Below are 21,633 nucleotides of genomic sequence, written 5' to 3' on the forward strand. Positions count from 1 at the left end.
AACTGACATAGCTGTTGCTTCTCTGCATAGCTTTGTTTTTTGCAACAGCTGTGATCACTTAGTCTGCATTGTTTTGGGAACTCCGTGGGCACACCGTCCTTTCCCATGTACTCTCAGCCTTCTTCCATTGTAGAGATTTATTGATCAGTCACAGTACATTTCTCACTTGTGCAGTGCCATGTTGCAAAAGGTACTTCTGTTAAGTATTCTAATACTGAAAATACATTAAACCTGAAAATATTTTAAATGGAATTGACAATTGGAAAAGTAGAAATCAGCAACTACCTTGACTTCAAATTGTAGTTCTTATCTAGATCTTTAAACATAATTTAATACTTACTGTATGCATGACAACCTGCTTGAGTTTCCAAAGCTTGAATGTCGGTTGCCCCGATGTAGGAATGGTAAGCCAACTGAATGTGGCTGGTTATTTTTGAGCTTCCCCAGAAGTGAGAGACTTTTTGAACTAGTAAAATACACTCTTCCCACATCCCTGCTAAAGAGTTTAGGAAGAGCCTAAAGGTAGGCAAAGTGAACACGGAGGTGCCTCTGGGGTCTTTATATATCAGAAGAGGACAGTGGTAAATGAGAAGAGATATTATCTAGAAGACAATGTAGGAGATTGACAGCTTCTGGCTGTGAAACCATCACACTTTGACAGATGTTATTTTTTCTTCTTTGAAAACAAACCTTAGCAGATTTAAATGAAGAGCATAAAACTATTCTATTTGTTCACCTACTTACAAAACCAGTCCAACATTTCTTCTGTTCTTTCCTGCTTAATTCTTAAGAGTAGAGCTCATCTCTCTTCCTGACAGATTCAGCCTAGAGTAAAATATCAGCCTGTTCATAGCAGCACTGTCATGCTAGGTGATTTGAGAGTTGCCAACATCTCTGAAGAATGTAAACTGTTGTTTTCCGTTTTATTATGCTGCTGTTGTAACTGGATATGCATTACCTACGCTTGAAGAATAAGGCTTGAGGAGATAGTGGTGTGAATTTAGATGAAAATCTGGAGAATTAATGCCAGTCAAGTAATAGTTTTTAGTAGTAAAGAAATTTTAAGTTCTTCAGAGTATAACTTTTGAATTGTGCAGAAATAATCAGTAGTTTGGGTTAATAAACTAGATAATAGTTAACATTATATTATTTCAGTATTAGGCAAATGACTTTTGAGACCCATGTAAGGTATCTTCTACTGTAAGGGAATTGAAGTTTTGGCTATCCTTTGTTCAGAAGTTACGCTTTGCAAATTAAACCAGTCTCATACAGGGATAGAGAAAAGGGACATTTCCTACCCTCCTCCAAGCATTGGCGTGCTCTATGATGTCCGTTATTAAAGAGGTGACTGTTAAAAACGTTTCAAAATGACATATTCTTGAAGTTTTTTGTCTATATATCAATATAAAGAAGTCTTATTTTGAACACTGTAGTTTGGCCTTTCTTAATTGTATGTAGTAACTGGTGGTGACAAACGGGCTGGATCAATCAAGTTCTGCGAAATTGATTTTTAAAAAAAGGGTTAGTGTCATATGATCATCAAGAAATGGGCTGTTTCACATACTCTGAAGTCAAGAGTTTATTCTTGTATTTGGTGTGATGGAGACCCAGTGAACATCCACCGTAGTAATCTCACTTAGGGTCATTCTTAGAGCTAAACTTTATCTTATAAATTATTTGTAGACGTACCACAACTGTTCCTGTATTGGGAACCCAAAAAGAAAAAGTGATTCAGAAGACTTTTTTTTATGAAGCTGTCCCTGGGAAATGTCCAACACAGTGCAAACTTGTACCTTTTCTCCTGACCTTCGTCTTTTTTGCTGTTGTTTTTACATGTATGGCTATTACTCCAACAACTGTGGCCATTCTCAGGTATGTTTTTGGGCTGAGAAGCAGGTAGCATTCTTGTGAAAACTCAGATCAGTGAAGTACTCTAATTCATTTTGCTTTGGAATATATACTTAAACATGTGCAAAGGATTTTGTGTTTTAGTACTCTTGTGTATTAAACTGGCTGTACTTGAAGGGCAGCCATACCACTGTTCACTATCTGTTATTACATTTAGTCAGTAGACACTACTTGTTTGGGTTTCTTTTTAATAAATTCAACTTTTGTTCTTGTAGCAAAATCTTTCTGTACTGGAAGCACTCCTGATTGTTTCAGTCAAAGCAGGAAGGAATATATGTTCCATGCACTTGGATGAACAAAATATTCAGCTATCTTGTGTATCAGTAGTGCCAGGATTTCAAATTATACCCAAAAAAAAACCCAAAGCAGCAACCGGACTTGTATTCTCAACCTTTGATTCCTGTCTCAGTTCAGAGTTCTGATTTACAAAATAGTAGTCTGTCAAGAACTGTAGACTACCTTTCCTACTAGACTAATACTATATGTATGGCAGTAATTACTATTAACATGACAGCGAGTATGTGACTGTTACCAGTGGTTTGACTGTCTTGCAAATTGCTGAAACTCATATGCATGCAAGCTAAATGGTTTTGGGGTTTGTTTTTTTTTTTTTTTTAATACATAGCCCTCATTCTCAAAGTAGGGCTGTTTCGCTTTGTTTGAATCTGACTTGTACCTCTAACCGTTCTAGAGAGGAAGTAGTCGCGATGCTAGGCATACTTGCACTGTATACGTGATGATGGTGTTAGATGCTCTTTTTCCAGCTTTCTGGGCAAGGGGATTATGGAGGGGAGCGATACACTGCAACAGTGCTCTGTAGAAAGCACCTGTTCAGGGTTGGTATAAATCTGGAATTAACAGCTTGACATATTAGTATGGAGGCAGAATAATGTGAGGTGTTATATTACCTTCAAAACTGAGCTGACATTTTTATTTAGATAATTCTAAGCAATAATGTTTGGAATTTTGAATCCTTGTGCACTTCAACTGAAATAGTGAAACAGTTTTTATGGAAAAGGGTACTGTAGAGCAGTTTAAAGGTACAAAACTTAATTTAAATTAGCTAAACATGAGGTGAGTTACTACAGTGTATTCTGGTGGCTTTTCAGTGAGCCTGTTTTGTGCAACCTGAAATGTAAACTCACATGTCTGTGACATTATTCTGGTGTTAGAAAAAGCAACCCATGCTGTGCAAGATTCAATCTCCTTTGTCTACTTGCATTTATGAGTAGAGGGGTCCTAACAGTGACTACTCATAGCTGCCTATCTTGGATGTTTTTCTATGGCTAATTTTTAAACATAGTCCAGAATGAGGAAATAACTCCTGAATATTTAAACACTCTGTTTTAGCACTTGCAGTGCTTCAATAATACAGGTTATTGAAGAAAACTTTGCTGCAACTAAATTGTGTAAATTATGTAAGTTGGGTTGTATTTAATCTTTATGGTAGTATCTTCAAGACACTGTCAGAATAAAATGTTGCTAGAGAAGTGTCCGAAAGAAGTGAGCAGGAGGTAAGAAGGTCAGTTCTGCTAGTTTTTAAATAATATGTTGGTTTATGTAGCATAGACCAGAACTGATTAATTGTAGGGTCAGTTGACTATATTGTAAGGGTTATGGGAAGTACAGGACCTTACATTGTGCTGAAGCCTAATCTCAACTCACGTATTGCTTCGTTAGGAATAGTAACTCAGGATTGCTTTCTAGCACTGTCCTTAGATCCTTGGTAGTTTTATGGAAAGAGTTAAACATTGTTATCAGGGTGCTGCTGGTAAGCTAGCTTTTTATTTGTACTGTTTTTTAAAACTAGTACAATCTAACATTCCTTGATGATCTATAAAAATTGCTTCTGTCTTTTGTCAAAACACCTCTTGGAGTTTTTCAGTTACTTGTTTTGCACACTGGATTTCTGAAAATGCTTTGCAATGAACAGATTAAGAGTATATTAAGACAAAGCATACTCTCTGAGGGATAAAGCAGAGAAGTTGAACAGTTAAAATATGTTTCCTAGGTCTGAAACTGCAAATCTCGTTTACAGGTGTGTGCCAGATAAACAGCGCTCGTTTGCTCTTGGAGTACAGGAAGTATTTCTGCGACTGCTGGGTATGAATTTCTTGTTGACACACTTGCCTTTGAATAATCTACTTATTTGACATTTTTCTAAATGTTTTCTAGAATAACACATCAAGAAGCTTTCAGAGGAGCTTGAAGCGGCCTATTATTGACTTATAGAAAACATTTTTTATAAAGCAAGTGCCACCTGAATTTAAATTCTTATTTAATGGGGGATGTGTGCTCACATGAGCTTTTCTTGTTCTTACTAGCACTAACGAAGGATTAGTAACTGTCATTCTTATGGCTAAAGGTACCTTCTGTCACCTCCCCCGAAGAAGGCCTATTCTAAAACCTGAGATAAGAAAAAGTGGTGTCATAGAAAGCAGTTTCAAGTTCCAGAAGTTAAAAGGAATAACACTGTCTCATACTGTTGTATTCTTATTTGCAATGCTAGTGTATTCTAAATTAGGTAGGTGGAGTCTTCCTTCTTGTCTCTTCCCTTTCAGTTCCTTTGACTAATTTTAACCTTTCTTGAAATTGTAGACACTTGTATGTGAATAATTACTGAGTTTTTATGTGGGAAATCTATTACTTAATTTCTAAATCTAAGCATTTCCAGGATCTCAGTGGGACAGGTAAATCACCTTAAATAAAACAAAGCTATAAGTAACTATTCTTGGAACTACTCATTTGAATTTTCCCAGGCATATTTTAAACTCTTTTCTTAGACACTTTATAAGCAGCATGTGTAATTCAAGACTGGATCAAGGTTTAGTTACTGCATAGACTTTGATATCAATATTTAGTACTACAGCCATTCCCTGCCACTTAACATCCCATATCTAGTGTTGTGAGGTCTGCTTTGCTATACCTGTTGGAACTCCAGTTAATCTGAGTAATTCTAGAAATAAAGCCTAACAAGACTAAGCATCTTTACATATAATTAGCTGGAAGGTAGTATTAAGTGTTGTTTGAGGACTTCTATGTTTCATTTTACTTAAAGTATCTGTTGCTGAGTCTTTACTCTCAATACTGTGGAGCGAGGATAGGAGTGCTTTTTGTACAGCTTGTGCTGAATGTGGCTAAAGAAGACAGCAACTGGCATCATTACTACCAAAAAGATATTTATGCTGTGGTCTTGAGGAATCACACAGGGGTTCTAGACAGAAGAGCTGTAGTGAGGACAGGTGCTGCCTGTTAGCTCAAGAACAGTTTAGGCCTTGGCTAGTTTAGGTAGACATGCACTGATCTACCGAGTGCATTTATCTTATGGCCTTTACCTGGATGCAAAATACTTGTGCTTTATAAAGCACTGTTGTAACAAAAATCACACAGATCTAAAAGTTCTACACAGGAATAACTGTAAATGTTACTCATTTTAGGTGATTTTTTTCCTGGAAGCTTGGCAATATCTAATGGATGGGAAAAATGTATAGTTGAACATGTTAACATCATAATATTTAAGTTCTCTGAATTTGGAACTTGTTAATGTATATCATCAGAGAGAAGGGTTGTCTTTTCAGTTAAAATCGTGCTTCCTTGATTAGCTGTTTTTTTCCCTTAGTTTTAATCACATTTTTCTTTTCCAGTGGAGACTGAGGAAGTTGTGAACCTCAAGTCTTTGGACAAACTTCTTGCTTGATAAAGTGAGAGCTGTATAAAAAATTAACTGATGCTCTATGCATTCTACCAGTTAACTGAAAGTAGTGGAAGAGGCACACTTGCTATGTAATATGAGCCCTCTGACTTCTGTTAAAATGTAGTGTTCACTGTGTGGACATCCCATTTCATCTTCCCCACCAGCCTGGCAATTCACTGTATTAAGACCAGGTAAGGCTATTCCGGGTAACTCAAACATTCTAACATTTTTGTTGTGCGTTTTAGGTACTATTCCCGGACCAATTTTGTTTGGTGTTGCTATAGACAATAGTTGTACTCTGTGGGATTTTAATGAATGTGAAACTAAAGGAGCATGTTTGGTTTATGACAATGGAAGAATGGCTTATCTTCTGATGGGCATAAGTAAGTCACTTCTTCATATTAAGTACACATACAAGGTAACAGATGTACTGATCTTGACTGCTAGATGGGAAATATTTTAAAATAGTTTCTTAAACTTCTATTTTTTACCATCGCTGTTTTTTTTTTAAAAAAAAAAACACCACTTTTTTGATAAATAATACAAAGCTAAGTATCATGGAAAGAGCAAGATGGCATTAAGTGGCTCTTAAAGTTACCTAGGAAACTTTTTTAAGTAACAGAATTTTTTTGCTCTTCAGTCTTATCTGGCTTGGTCTGTTTGCAGCTTAAGGTCTGAGAAGCTTTCTTCCTCTTGTACTTCTCAGAACATTTCCCTAAATTAATACTAAGGTCTTGAATCTCTAACACTAGAGATGAATTTTCCTGAATTGTTTAACAATCTGTTCCTTTCAAGTGTTTGAGGTATGTATGACTCAGGGAGGGAAGGCAGGCTGAGCTTGCATCTGTGCTAACTGCTGTTGTCCTGGCTTCTAGTAACTGATACTTACAGGGCATAAACTGAATTGCTAACATCTAATCTCGAAACTGAAAAAGCAGGAATCAGAACTTCAATTTTCAGTATCTCTCAGGTTTATTTGTGATAAAATGGAATCCCTCCTCTTTGTCCACACTCTCATTTCCATCCCCAGTTGCACAAACACTGCTATGTGATGTGATGATGTGATGTGATGTGATGTGATGTGATGAGTAAATGGAACAAACTTTTAAGGTAGCTGAGGAGAGAATACTTAACAAGTTTTCATGTGAGGAGTTCTAGTTTGTGGCAGAGAATATTGATGCAGTGAAGAACGATACTGAATGAAGAGCTGAGGAACGTTCACTCTTGAGGCAAGAAGGGGATAAACAATTACAGATGTGAAGTTTGTTGGAAGTTTGCCTTTACCTGCCCTTTGCAGTTTGTGTAAAATGCTTTGAAATTCACGGGATATATCCATTTCAGTCTTAGATTGTAACTCCCATGTGAAACTTTATAAATGACTGAAATACTCTTTCTACTATCGAAGGTCACTGCAACAAGGACTCTTCTATTCTTTGCATTCAGGTACTGCTTGCAAAATCATCACGATCATCTTTGTGTTCACGGCAGAATGTTTGTATAAGCCTCCTTCAGCAAGTGCAGACCTGTCATAAAAGGATTCGGAAACGGTATCTGCTATACATACTTGAATGGTGAGCAGACTGGGAGGCCTTTTGAAGGAAGCCAATAAAAATAAGCACTGTTACACAGCACTTGTACCAATGTTCTTGTACACCATTACCCAAGTGCAAAAGATCATATTCAATTCTTGAACAACTTAAAATATTTGTGAAAGTGTAGCATTCTTTAACTTGCTAAACTTAATTTTTGGTGTTCCATTGTGTGTATCCAAAAAAGTGACACTTAAATTTGCAGTCTAATTTTACATGTCTTTTATATACCTTAGGTGAAACAAGGTGAAATACTCCAATCAAAAAGGAAAACCCGAACAATATAGAAGAAATGGGCTGAACTAGGCTGACTGAGAGCCCCTTTTCCTCCTGCTTATAAAATAATACCTAAGTGAGACTGTAGTGGGAGAAAACAAGTCGCTGGATATATTAAAGAGAAGTATGGATGTTTAAAATGGACTTATTTTAGTGTGCATATAATTCTGGGCTACTGCCTTCGTGAGTTTGACTGTAGATACACTTGGGACTGTGCAAGTATGTTTTAGATATTTTTAAATGTTACCTGAATGGCGTAGCTTACTTTTTAGCATTTGTAGAAAAATATAAATAGTTATTATAGGACAGCTGGGTTTATAACAGTAAAATGTTTGTTAATTTAAGTGCCTTAGTTTCTATCAGGAATATATACAAAAGGTTACTGTCCAGCTGCATTCTGTAGCTGTTAACATTTTTCTATACAATTTTGACTTAAAAAATAAGTTGTTCATGACTGGAAGGTCCTGCAAGACGAAACTTTCTGTGGTGCAGTAAGGGCACTTGTGTACATTTCCAAGGGATGGAATTTGCAAATTTTTGTTTCATTTTGTTTTGTTTTGTTGGAGATGGGTTTCCACGGCCGAGCAGGTCCTGTGCCAACTCAACTAACTTGCACCAAGTGGGAAAGTACCCTATTGCCCTACCCGAGAAAAGCATCCCTTTCACTTTTTTCAACACTTAGAAACACCCCCTTGAATTTTTCGCTTTCCTGGAAGAAAAATTCACGAGGGCTTTTTGTCAGGTACTTGTTTATTTGGTTTTTTATTTCCTTTTTCCCCGCACAGGTGGCCAGGAGAGGCGCCTGGCGGGCGGCGGTGATACCACCACCCCCACGCCCCCCGCGACCGGAAGTTTAAAGCCGAACTCGGGAGCGCGGTTGCCGCCGTTGCCACCGGTCCCAGCAGCTTGGCGGGCGCGGCGCCACCGCTTGAGGGCGGCGCGAGGCAGGAGCGAGGCCGCGGGGTCTCCCTCAACCCGGGAGGGGCGGGGCTGCTCGGCCGGGGAGGAAGGAGAAGCGCCACCACCTGCCCCGTCGGGGCCGGCCCGCCCTCATGCTCTTTAGGGCAGCGCCGGCGGCAGCTACGGGCCTCGCAGCGCCATGGAAGGGGGCGACATCCAGAACCCCGTGTTCGAAGCGCCCCGCCCCGAGCTCGGCCGCCAGCGGCAGGCGAGCGCCTCCGGGACTGACTCCCCGGCTGAGGAGGGGCCCTGCAGGTGGGGCAGCTGTGCGCCAGAGCCTTTGCAGCTCTGCAACGACGCCGAGGGCTACCTCGCCGCCTACAGCCTCCTCGCCATCTGCCAAGGTAACGCGTCCTCCCGCCTTCCCGCCCGTGCCAAGCCGCCGGCTGAGGGGGCCTGGCGCCTGCAGCAGCCCGGGGCGTGCCATGGACGGGGGCAACATCCAGAACCAGCAGTAGAAGATGAGACGTTCCAGCAGGTCTGGGACAGCACTAAGAAGCTCTGCTTGTGTGTCCAGAAGACTGTGGCCTCTCTGCAAGCCGATGAAGCCGATATCATCCCCAGGAAGTTTGGCAGTGGGGGCCAAGGAGAGGCAGACAGCGACTGATAGCATGTTTGAGCCCCTGAAGGAGATGGTTGCCCTTCTCAGCACTTACGGAGAGAAGATGCCAGCGGAGACCCACCTGCAGCTCAAGGTAAACCGTTTGGACTGGGGAGGGGCTGGGCACTGGCTCCCTGGGGCCACGCTGCCAACACCAGGTGGTGCTCCCTACAGCTCCTCCCCGAGTACTGGGACAGCAGCAAGAAGCTCTACATGCATGTCGAGAACACTGTGGCCTCTCTGCAAGCCGACATCATCTGCAGAAAGTGTGGCAGTGGGGGCACAGACTCCCAACAGTGATACAAATGAAATCAAGTTGATTGAGTGAAAGTACAGCTTATGTACCCTTGTCTGCCCCATATACAGCTACCCCAATAAAATTCCACTGCTGAAGTTTCCATGACTACAGAGATAAAGAACAATGACTAGTACTAGAGATGTAGCCCTTATCTTCTTTGTCTTTGCTACAACCTCCCTACATTCCCTGTTAATGATTCCAAGGTCTTTAAGCTAGCTAGCAAACTTTGGAACAATGACCGCTTGCTTGAGAAGGCGGCTCAGTTGGGTGCTTGGTCGGGCAAATGTGTCCATTGCAAAGGGCAGCGTGTGGCTGCACTGCTTTGCACAGCATCCCCTCCAAGGCTGGTCTCAGCCCAGCCGCAGCTCTGGTAGACGCTCATGAGTTTGGCTGATGTTTTTCTTGTCAGTGGGACCAGGAGAGCCCTCACCCTGTGCGGGGCTTCCAGCTCTCAGGGGTTGGGAAGTGCTGGGAGCAGCATAGTGAGCGCACCCAGCAGTTCCCAACCCCTGAGAGCTGCACGGGAGCAAAGCCCCTGGCACTGGGGAGGAGGAGGAATCGCAGGGGGGGCTCCTAGCTCAGCTTCTGGGGGCTCTGGGCTGGCAGTGCTCTGAGCAGGAATGTTTATGGGAACTCTGAGCAAAACCCACTCTGATATTTGGCAGCCGTGAGGCACAAGGAATGGGGAATTACACTGAGATTTAAACCCACAAGGAGCAAGCGATCCAGCTGGGGATTGTGAGAAACCTGGGCTTGTGACCTTCACTCAGCTCTGTGTCCTAGTGGTGCTGGGTCCCCTCCAGCAGAGCGGGACGCGCGGCTGGAAGCGCCCGCGAGGCCAGGGCCAGCACCTGGGGCGAGGTTTCTTTTAAGAAGTGGATTTGGTTTCTTCCTGAACCCTCCTAAAGCTGTGGCTCTAGCAGGCCGCAGCGGGTGTGCAGGCGGCAGCAGGGAGCGCAGGGAGCCCTTCCCACTCACTCCAAGTCTGTACCCACCACCCCCCTGTGGGCAACTCACCTCCTCCATCATGGTAATGAGCTGCTCCACCGGCGAGGGGCTGATGTCTCCCACCATCACCCCACTCTGAAAGTTCTCTGGGGTGATCTTCTCCCTCTTCTTCTTCACAAAGTAGACGGCCTTGCTCTCGAGGGTGGGTGGGAAATGGGTGGTTGCCTGGAGCTGCCCGGTGGGATCCCGCCCCAGCACCAACTCCTGCACGTCCGGCTGCTGGAAGAACTCATCCAGCGTGGCTGCAGCCTCCTCATTGCCCTCGAACTTCCTCCACTCCTCTGGCTGGGTCCGCAGCAGGCTTTCCGCATAGCTCTTCAGGATGTCGTGCGGCTTGTCTGGTGGGGCTGACATCCCGCTGGCACCGGGCTCGGCTGCTGTGCAGACTCCGCACCCCGACCCTGCGGGAGAAAAATGGACAAGACGCAGACCAACGTGATCAAAATGTCGACAGTTTCTCGAACCCAGAGAACTACTCTTCTACTCCTTTGTTACGAACACGTGGGCCACGCTTCTCTCTCATTGGCTGAACACGCGCATAGTAACAAATCGCGATTGGTTCCTCAGCTTTGTTCCCGCGCTGCACCCCGTCAGCGTCCCGCCAAAATCCAGCCCCACCTCCGGGGGCCGTCCTTCCTCTTGCCAACGTCCCCATTCCGGGCAACAAATGGGACCTACAGTCACCTCATATTGCGGCCTATGCTCATGCTAACAGCCTTATGCTAACCGCAGCCGACACCGTCAACAGCCGAAACGCCTCAAACTGCAGGGCTGCCCCCCCCCCCCCCCCCCGCCGCACCCCTGCCCCCCCTCCCTCGGCGGGGGCTCTTTCCCCGCACAGCCACAGCCCCGGCTGCACTCACAATGCGGTGCCCAGGGCGGGCCCACCCTCGGCTCCGTTGCCCCCAAGACTGCCCCTTCCCCGGCCCCGTCACCCCCCGATCCCCGGCTCCGTCACTGCCCACCGTTTTGCCCACTGCCCCCCCCATCCTCTGTCCCGTCACCCCCAGCCTGCTCCTGCACCCCAGGCCTGCCCCAATCCTGCCCTACCGCTCCGCCGGCCTGTGGCAGCCCTCGGCCCTCACGCAGCCACCAGCCCCCGTCCGCAGCGCCGACCGACAGCAGCCCCCGCCCACACGCCTCACAGCCGCAGGGCCGCTCCCACGCCCCCTCTCCGTGCCCGCCCTCTGCTCTCTCGCGGAGGGCTCTTCCCCCTCGTCTGTCCCGCCCCAGCCGCACTCCCGGGGCGGTGCCAAGGGCTGCCCCATCCCAGGCGCACGGCAGGCAGGGCGCGGGCGGGGCTGCCCCCGGCTCCGCCGGGCTGCGCACCCTGGCCCAGGGCTCCACGCAAGAGTGCAGGCGGCCGAACCAGCCTACCCCGCCCCGGTGGAAGGGCCGCTGCCAGCACCGGCTCTGTGCTTCCCAGCTTGCCTTTGGCCCCAGCTCGCCTTTGGATGCCGGTACCAGCTGGGCACCATCCCAGCCCCGGCCCCCTCGCAGGCGGGGCACAGCCCTGCCCGATGCTCGTGCCCAGCAGCTGCCGGAGGAGAGCTGGGACATGAGCAGGGGGTACCGCAGGGGTGTCCCACCGCCCCCATTGGCTGTCCCAGGCCCCTCACACCAGTGCCGTGCGAGCTGCTGTGCAACCGGCGGCTCTGGCACTGCACGGTCCGGCTTGCAGAGCCTCGTGTGTGGGCAGCCACCCCCTGCCCGGTCGGGCTTGGTGCCAGCCCTTTAATCCCTTTAATCTCTTCTTCCATATCTTTTTAAATTAACTCACCACGTCAAGGTGGGCAGACATCACCGCCCAAACGTAATTCTTGTCAACCACTGCAATCGTATCTCTCTCAACCAAAAGAGTAAGCTGATGAATATTTAAAAGATCTCATTTTATGGTTTTATCATTTATCTGCTTTTATCATTTTATCCTTGGATTGGGAAAGCAACCCCAAAAGCTGCAAGTGAAGAGCTGCAAGCGGTCAGTCTAAAGAGTTAAATTGTAAGAAAGCCAGATGGGAAGATAGGCATGTCTGTTAGGACTATTCATGTAGTAAAACTGTCACCAGGATGAGGCTCTGTAGGTTCGCAATGGCACTACCGGGAGGGTCAGGATCCCATCTCTCATGGATTTACACTAAGCTTTAGTGTCATTTCAAAACTCTACCCCTCCTGATTTGTTCGTACATATTGCGGTAGCATATGGCATGCGTTCATGAATCACAACTAGGAAAAAACACTACTATGGTCAGAAAAATTACCACCAATTCATTCAGACTTGGAGTCCATACCACAAACTTTTTTGAAAACTGAGCTATTGCTCTCAAAGTAAAGTTTCCAACCTTCCTGTTAAAAAAGAATAACTTAAGATGCAAATGAAGTGTGAATTGGCATACTCATTATGACTAAAAACACAGTGAAAAGCACTCTTCTAAGATGTAAGGTGCTTGGCTTCTTTTCAGCATGAAAACTGTAAAACCTGGGGCTTTAACAATTTCACTGCCGAAGACATGAGGGCAAAGGAATTGGGTAAGTGGAAGGAAAGGGGAAAAGGATCTCACTGAAAAGGAAGGAAGAAGGAAAGAAAAAAATGAAAAGATGAAGAGGAATTCAATTCTACTTCTGGATTCCTTTGCATAGCTATAGACAATCTCCATTCCGGTCCAATGGACTTGAATGCAGAAGAAGCTCACTCAGTTCCAGACACGTCATATGCACTAGTGACATCGTCACTTCCCAGACTGAGCCCGGATAGAGCTCACTGCCTTTTAAAACCCTGGCTTCTCTCACAGGATGTTGCCATGCAGATATTGAGACAAAAGGCACCTTGCTCCAAGCAAAAAACCACAAAACTCTGCCACTGGGCTAATGGCACACTTTAACCAAAACCAGGTACAGACCCTAAAAAGTAATCATTCCAAAATATGCTATCACATTCCTAAACAGTGGGAATAACAAATCTGATTTCTGGAAATATCCCTCACTTCAAATATTTTCTTACCTCTGTTTTTGGTAATGACAGATACGCTAAGCTGTGTTTGTTAACATTGGAAGGTGATACATTGAACTATTACTCTGTTTTACTATTTACTTGCATTTCTTCCTTTCTTTTGGATGCCCTGAGTAATTCAATTATCAGCTGAATACCTATTTTGTCACCTTAATGCATCTTTCTGTTTAAACCATCTGAATGGTTTAAACCACGGGAAAAGGTTGCTTGCTGGAAAGAAAGGCCAACGACTTGGAAAAAACTCTTCAAGATAGCTCAGTCACTTGAACTGCATACTAGCAAGCAGGCATTCACATTATTCACGGTACTGAGGGTGATTGTGGGTATTGGTAACAGAGCCAGGTTACTGACTGAAGGCATAAAGTATCTTTTCCTTATCTGAATAAAACACAATTTTCAGCACTCACATTAATTAGATATTGACAGGATATAACTCAAAGTGAGATTCTTTATGACACTAAGCTAGTAAATCATAACGGTAAGCAAAGCCAAATTAATTCTCTAGTCTAAGCTGCTTTGTTTTTACTGGCCTAGCCTTTCTTTTCCATGCCCTGCAGTAGTATGGGTCATGTGCTGTTCACACTGCACTCACATCGATACCTTTCCTATATTCCACTCAAATGTGGATCCTAACATGGATGGATTGTTTTGCGTTCAGTGGCAGGCTATTGTTATTTTTCTGTTCTGTCTCCTTTCTTAGACAGGTATTGAAAATCAGTTCTCACGATCTTGGGACAGTGTTGGTCTACTCTACAGTGCATTTGTGACCGATGGTGGATATGGCTCCTGAGTAAGAGTCAAACATAAAATGTAGCCATTTCAATTCTTTCAGTAGGATTGTAAGAACCTTTTTTAAAGCTAGAGTTTACAGAAATATTGATGAATGAAATACGGAGGAAGGATGGTAAAGTAAAAACAAGTTGATTCTTGCCATTCTAGTCCAGTGTTCATTTACTGGGTTACGTAGGAGTTACTGCCATTTTTTTTAACAGATTATTGCATGACAGCTGCCTGGAAAACAGTTAATAGAGTTTAGGACTATGCAGCTTCCGTTCCGATTGTTGGAAGATCTTGACTTCTGCCTATGAATACAGTCCTATTAGACAGGGATTAGGATTACCTGTCTTCATTTTGAGATAGGCTTTCCCTTTTCACCTATTAGCAATAACTTTAACTCGACATAAACCCTGACGTAGCCTATGAAGACAAATTTATTTCCCTTCCAGGATTCAAATGAAGTTTTCTCATGGGACAGAGCTGCTAAAAGTAGTTTTAATATATTTTTTGTGTACTATATAAAATATCTACTCCATTTTACAACAAGATTATGTAAAACTCAAAAAAAAAATCCCTAAAATGTTTGTTAAAAAACTTTAACCTTTCTCTCCCAACTCCCTTTTCCACCATTACATGGTATATAGGTTGTAGTCAAAACTTTTCTGGAGAGGAGATTATTATAGGTGCATGTTCACTTCAACTTTCCACTAACACAAAAATCAACCATTACACCAATTCCTTAAATCTGTTCAATGTTATTCCCCGAAGTGTTAAAACATCTGGAGAAATGTGGAGAAAGCACCCAGCAACAGCATTCTTTCAGATTACAAATGGACTCAGCTCACTCTGATATGCCAAAGGCTTTTGGGTACTATGGAACAGTAGTCATACCTAAGGACTCTACTTGTCTCCTTATCAGCAGGTAATTAGTTGAGATAAACACTTGAATGCAGCGAGATAAACACAGTGCAGACTTAAAGTTTGTTCTGCAGTCCGGTGTAGAGATGCCCCAGGTAGATCTAAAAAGACAAGCCCATTTTCCAGCATCCTTCCAGCTGCTACGGTCTGTCATTGCTCCTGGCACCTAAAGAGTGTATTTGAAGACACTTCAGATATCCTACACAACCAGCCAACATGGAATATATAGAGCCTATTTTTAAGTATACTCAAGTGCTGCTTTCACTCTTAAGCCTAAGAATAGCAGTAATAAGCTGTCCTCTTCCCCTTCTACCTTCCTTTTGCAGCCTCTGTGAGGCTTTTTATTTCTGACAGGAATTTCAAGAAAACATTTAGAGTGCTAGGAAGTTTTATGCGGATACTGGCAGCGTTTTCACTTCCTGTAGTCTTATAGCTCCATCTGCTTCTGTTATATTTCCATCTCTGGAGAGAGCAGTTCTGGCAGACACAAACAATCTCTATTTAATGATTTGTTTAGAAAATGATTTTGAACTAGTTATTCAGACAAAAATGTTTCAGACAAAAATGATGTCTATCAGTGACAGCTCCCCTTCACCATCCTAGAGGACTGCAAGAGCATTTCTTAGAGGGTGTGTAATCTTCTCTAACTCTGCAAAGCACAAAAGAAATAATCAATCTCCCAGACCCTGAAGGAAATCATAAGGGAATTTAGGACATTACTTCTGTTCAGAGAATTAATCTGGCTTGGGTGCTGCCAGCAGAGCATTCGAGGGTCCAACTGACAGGGAGAAATAGTAATGAATTACAATTTTTAAAGTATATAATAAGTCAGCCTGTTCTCTCCAGTTACCACAACTCCTTGGGCCCGGCCATCCAGCAGAGGATGTGCCTGTCCAAATTGTTAAGAAAGTATCTTTTTTTTTTTGCCTGTGTTATGGCTTTAGTATCAATGTTTAATTTGGGGCTAATTTGTTCTTTGATTCATGAAGACACATGTATTACACGTGTCTTCATGAATTCTGTAATTTGGAATTGAAACCAGAATTGGACAGTGCTAATCTTATTAGTGAGATCAAAAATTATGCTTGAATTCTTGTGAATCACCATTTTCTTTCCCTTAAATATTATACAAATTATGTGCCTTTGGGCCCAGTCCTGTTTTTATGTAAACCTGCGACCGATTCACTGAAGTACATAGATTTATACAACCACGTATGGGCTGCTTTACTCATGCAACTGTAGGAATAGCTTCAACCATAAAGTACAGATCTGGATTATAACTGGAAGTTACAAATATTTAAGCCTATAGATTTCAATTTCTGTGGGCTTAGTATAAATGAAACACCTCAGCCAGGTGTGCAGACATACCCAGGTTACGATGCTGACTGTGACGTTAAAAGAGAGTGTAAACCACTCATTTTGGTAGGATCAGGTTTCTACTTGACCTCTGTGTTAAAAATGAGCTGTTTAGTGGCATTTAGTGGCTACAGTCTTTGCAGCTGTCTAGTGTATGTATATGCATGCAAATACAGGAGCACAGTAACCAATGACTTTCTAAAAGGTTGAGAAACTGTTCACAGATTCCACATAACACAAAAAGTTGAACTCCCGTTCAGTGCATGCATTAATTCTTTGCTGCCCTATCAGTTAAGAAATTTGAAATTAAAAAAACACATAGAACATTATCCTTATGAAAATTAATGTTGTTTTCTTATGCGTAATTAGTCTTGGAATAATATGAACTGTTAGGGCTCCACTAGTAGGTTCATAGTGTATTGGGTGATGGACCGGCTGAAAGGGCTCAGGACACCTAGGAATGGCTCAAAGATGTGTTACGGGAAGTTCAGACGTGACATGAGGAAATGGCTTTTTCCTGAGAGCGTGGTCAGATGCTGAAATGGGCTTAGAGAGGTGGTTGATGCCCCATGCCTGTCAGTGTTTACAAGGCATTTAGGCAATGCCCTTAATAACATGTTTGAACTTTTGCTCAGCCCTGAACTCGTCAAGTAGTTGGAACAGATGATTGTTGTAGGTCCCTAGCAATTGAAATATTCTGCTCCATGCTATGCTACGTTACCTATGGTAAGGAGATGGGGGCACTTGGCTCTCCTGGCTTAACCTGGGGAACCCACAGCCACAAGTGCCTCCTCGCCCTCCACAGGAACAGAGCTTTACCGCAGCACGCAGAGGAGCAACACCGACCACACGAAGAGCAGGGATAAAAATCCAAGAGGATACAAGTCCTCTGCACTTTAAGGCACGCTCTAACAGCCCAAACAAAGCAGGCAGCATCAAGGAATGGCAGAAAAGGCACCCCCACACAAGATTTGGAGAGCTCGCAGTGACAGCAAAAGGAGAGAGCACAACACGAACAGAGCCAGCAGCCACCGGTGAGGATCTTAACTGAAAATTAGTAAAACGTGGATTAGTCAGGGATGTTCTCTCCAGCTGCAGTGACTGGGAAGCCCAAATTACCCTCCTCCCTGGATTATTTTGGTGATTAATCAAGAGCATTGAGAAAGAGCATCTCCTTGGACCTCAGACTTTAGGAGCAGATCAGTGTTTTGGGGGACACATTCCTCGGGAGATGACCAACTTGAGGTGAGGAATTCCCAACTTTGGGAGTGGGAGGTTGGCCACTAAAAACCAGCCTGGATGCAGGATGTGTCACTCAAAGGTTGTACTTCCAAGCCGTACAGCCAACAAAGTAGCTGGGGAGGGGAGAGAGCCTTAGACCTAAGTGGGCAGCAACTCACCGGTGATGGTTTCAGGACTCCTGCCAAGACAAGCGTGTGGTACCTGTAGGCCGTAGTCAATCTCTGCGTTGTCCAGGACGGAGTTGATAAGGGAAGCCTCCCCACTCAGTGCAACCTCGTAGGTGGGGCCTCCCTCCACCCTGCACAGAGCCATGACGCGGGCGACGATGTTCGCATGGGCAAAGAAAGTGAACATGACCCGCTGGCTCTCACCCGGCAGCAGTACACCATGCAGAGGCAGGATGTTGAAAACCTGGAGACAAGGGAGGAGACACCGAGATGTCAAGCATCAAAATCGAGGCAGAAGAGCAGCCATGGCTTGGAGCAACGGACGGACGTGGCTAGAGGGGCATCTTCCTCAAGTGCAGGCAGAATCATCCTCATTTCGTCCCGCATCCACTACACTTTCCGGCAAAGGAACCATGTGATAAATCTTCTCCCATACTCACCAATTAATGCATTAATTAACACACTACCTTACAGTAACTTGGGAGGCCTCCTGGCAGCAATAAATCCTCTCTGCTGCAGAACCTGCCTTTAATAACACCCTTTGCTGCCTCTAGAGAAACACGAGACCTGGAGGTGAGAGCCCTCGGAGCCACAGGGTGGACTCCAGCCCAGCTCATCTGACTCCTGATGCTTTTCACTCGCTCTCTGATTTGCAGGCTGCTCTCTCTCAAGATGCTACAGCAAAGTCTACTGCAGACATTTCCTATCAACCGCTTGATTAGTGACAAGATGAATAACGCCCTCCGTATCTGCTACGCGGGTAACGTCCTTGGTCAGCCCTGTGACACGGCCCACACGGCCCCTCCAATGACCAGTTGCTTCAGCACTGCTGTGTGACATGCTTGGAGGGGCACGAAGCTGCACTTTGAGCAGCGCTGAGGGCCACCAGTGGGAGTGAGGGCTACGTAACTGCTGGCCACACCGGAAACGCAGAGGCGAGACTGATTCCCACCTACCTCCTCTATGCCCACGCTGACGGGCTCTGCCTGCGTGAACTGCCTCCGTTGCAGGCTCCCAGTCTCCTCAGTACCTTCCACCTTTGGAGCAGTGGATGGTAGTGGCTGGAAAACAAGGATCGTGGGCTGTGGCAAGCAGCTGCCTGGTCTGGGCAAGACTGCTCTGCCGCAGGTGACATCGCCTCATCAAGCCAGGAACAGATAAGGTGGCACCTGGGTGCAAATCCAGTAGGGGTCTGTCCACACCTTCAGCTGAGTGTGGGTCCAAGCCCACCCACAGAGGAGCCACAGATGCCATCTGCACTTCCTACACACAAGCTTCCCAGGCAATCTGGATGTACCCAGCACTCAGTCCCGGCAGAGATCTCAAGGACATTCTGCACCCTCGTACCAGCCTGGCTTCACTCACTCCTGCCCAAAGAGCACGCTAGGAACCCGATGCCAGGACAGGTTCGGTTCTCCGTGACAAGAAGAGAAACACAGCTGTAAGGGAAATGTATTCAAACCAGGCAAGTAAGGTCTGTGAAAGCGCTTGAGATGACCATTCCATTTCAGACGGTGGTTAGGTTTCACCTCGTGCACCCATCAGTGCAGGACAGCTGAGGACCTCTGCTTGGACATTCCTCTCAAAAGGCACATTCCACGAAGGCAGCTGAGATGTTTTTTCTGTCTCGCAGCAGCTGAGTGCGCATGTTTAACCTCAGAGGTGCCACCTTTCAAAAGGAAGCTTGTCCCTAGGCTTTGTGTTTCTCCCCTGCAGAAGCCCTGCGTCCAGTCGCTGGCCCTGCTGCCAAGCACACTTGTGGCTGCAGAAGAAAATCTACCTTTGCTTCCAGGGAATCGTTGGCAACTGCTGGCTTTTGGAGAGGATCTCCTGCTGCTCCCAGGCCTTTGGCTGGCTCCTCTGCAGCCTCTTCCCTGGAGCTGCTCTCTGCAGATGCTGAGCCTTCCGACCGGGTTATGTTCTCCTGTGGTGGTTGCGCTGTGATGAAACACCGACTTGCAGGAGGGCTGAACCTGGAAAACAAATTAACTTTGATCACAGACCTGCAGCGGGACGGAGAGAAGCTCGCACCGCAGCAGGATGTGGCTCCTGGGTGGGCACTGCAGCTCAGCAGTGGGTCTGAGCCAGCAGCTCCAAAACCAGGATGGAGCACGTCAACGCCTGGGGCTCCTGCCCAAGGACAATGCCGCTATAGTGGTGGTGCAGGAATCTGGCAACTGATTGCAATCAGAAACAGAAGAGGACAGAGGGGTGGACACCTTGCGGAGAGGTAAAAAGCACAGCAGGAAAGGGAAAGAGACACAACTTGTGCAAGATGGTGAGACTGAGACATCAGAGGCAGATCCAGACAGATGAGCTACTACAGACCCACCGGAAAGTATCCTCCTGAAAGCACCCACATCCGTGGACCTTGCCTTCCCCACCTGGAGGGCCTTTGGGAAGGAATTCTGCAGCTGTGCTGGATGTTTATCCTGAATGTTTCCCCTGACACTTCCCCACAGCTGCAGGTCAGCACAAGCAAGAGGCAGTGATGGTTGCTTTCTCTAAGCGCCATCAGGCAGGAGCTTCCAAAACAAACATGTTCTGCTTATGCTTTCAGGACACGGTATGCCAACACCACCTGGTCTAGATAGCTCACCTGGCAGTGCAGGATGGGTTTATCTTCATTGTTCATTTCCATCTTGGAGTGGAAGAGCAGCTGGACCTGCATAGGCTTCCCAGAGGTGGTCAGCGTGCCCCGCTGTGGCTGGACAGGGAAGTGGAATGCCAAGTCGGGTATGTTGGTATCCATAGTTTCCAGCTTGGAACTGGGGAGGAAGGGAAGGAATTAATGTCAGTAGCGAGTGGCTTAAATTTCAGGGTCTCTCCTTCTGGTTCCTGCTGAGCTGTAAAGAACTGCTGGGGTGGGCCTGTATTCCCTAATAAAACACTTGAGATTGGAGAGCTCAGATGTTGAATGTACCTGAGCTGTCAGGGTGCCAGCACGGGAACAGCTTCTGCGACAGACAGAAGGAAAATGCGGGCCAGGGCAGACGCTGGCACTATGCATTCACAGACCAGGCAGCTCACCTCACCCAACCTCGCACTTCCTTTTGTTCTTCAGAGTCAGCACTACTTTCTCCGCCTCATCCAGGACCTTATGGGTTCCAAAATCCACACTGTCACCTCTACCCGCAGAAAACCCACACAGCAAGGCAAAAAAAGGGTGAATATTTGTGAGCTGCTGTAGACTACACCGAGTGACAAGATACATCTTTGGAGTTGTCAGGTGGCACAAAACCCTTTCAGGAAGTTTCCCTTTGTGGAAATTTTCTCACGCTGATTTTCTGCCCCCCTCCCTTACTCGGAGAATATCTGAAGGGTTAGGCAGCCAAGGAGCCCAATTTTCATCTCCTGGCTTCATAGCACAGACCCAACACCTTCCCAAGCTGTGACGACCCTTCAGGAATCACAGGATCATAGAATAGTTTGGGTTGGAAGGGACCTTAAAGATCATCTAGTTCCCACGCCCCTGCCACGGGCAGGGACATCCCACTGGATCAGGCTGCCCAAGGCCCGTCCAACTTGGCCCTCAACACCGCCAGGGACGGGGCAGCCACAACTTCCCTTGGCAACCTGTTCCAGTGTCTCACCACTCTCACGGTGAAGAAATTCTTCCTAATGTCTAGTCTAAATCTGCCCCTCTCCACTTTATACCCATTTCCCCTCGCCCTATCACCAGAAGCCTTCACGAATAGTCCCTCTCCAGCTTTTTTGTAGGCCTCTTTCAGGTACTGGAAGGTCACTAGAAGATGTCCTTGGAGCATGGTAGCAGCTGAACAGATCCGTTTACAAAGGACTGCGAAAGCCAAGGGTAACTCCGGTTACCACA

At 45.5% G+C, this 21,633-nt stretch overlaps 2 protein-coding genes across 7 annotated transcripts in view; one reads left to right on the plus strand and one right to left on the minus strand.

The window, feature by feature from the left end:
- Nucleotides 1-7,177, plus strand: part of LOC128850607 (solute carrier organic anion transporter family member 4C1-like) — a 30,766-nt gene extending 23,589 nt beyond the window's left edge. The window contains exons 9-11 of one of the 6 annotated variants that reach the window (XM_054055570.1): nucleotides 1,684-1,872; nucleotides 3,947-5,793; nucleotides 7,046-7,177. In XM_054055570.1, the coding sequence (XP_053911545.1) occupies nucleotides 1,684-1,752 (69 nt within the window). In that variant the 3' untranslated portion in view covers nucleotides 1,753-1,872; nucleotides 3,947-5,793; nucleotides 7,046-7,177. Of the gene's footprint in view, nucleotides 1-1,683; nucleotides 1,873-3,946; nucleotides 5,985-7,045 lie in introns of those variants that run through there. The other 5 variants (XM_054055569.1, XM_054055568.1, XM_054055572.1 and 2 more) reach the window with 5 other exon arrangements.
- Nucleotides 7,178-8,007: 830 nt separating this feature from the next.
- LOC128850606 (uncharacterized) lies at nucleotides 8,008-18,031 on the minus strand. Its single transcript, XM_054055567.1, has 3 exons — nucleotides 17,793-18,031; nucleotides 10,344-10,735; nucleotides 8,008-8,959 (listed from the first exon to the last, which is right to left on the minus strand). The coding sequence occupies exons 1-3, from the start codon at nucleotides 17,986-17,988 to the stop codon at nucleotides 8,438-8,440; spliced, it is 1,110 nt and encodes a 369-aa protein (XP_053911542.1). The 5' UTR covers nucleotides 17,989-18,031; the 3' UTR covers nucleotides 8,008-8,437.
- Nucleotides 18,032-21,633: the final 3,602 nt, after the last annotated feature.

This window comes from Cuculus canorus, unplaced genomic scaffold, assembly GCF_017976375.1.
Source record: "Cuculus canorus isolate bCucCan1 unplaced genomic scaffold, bCucCan1.pri scaffold_116_arrow_ctg1, whole genome shotgun sequence".
Lineage (NCBI taxonomy): Eukaryota > Metazoa > Chordata > Aves > Cuculiformes > Cuculidae > Cuculus > Cuculus canorus.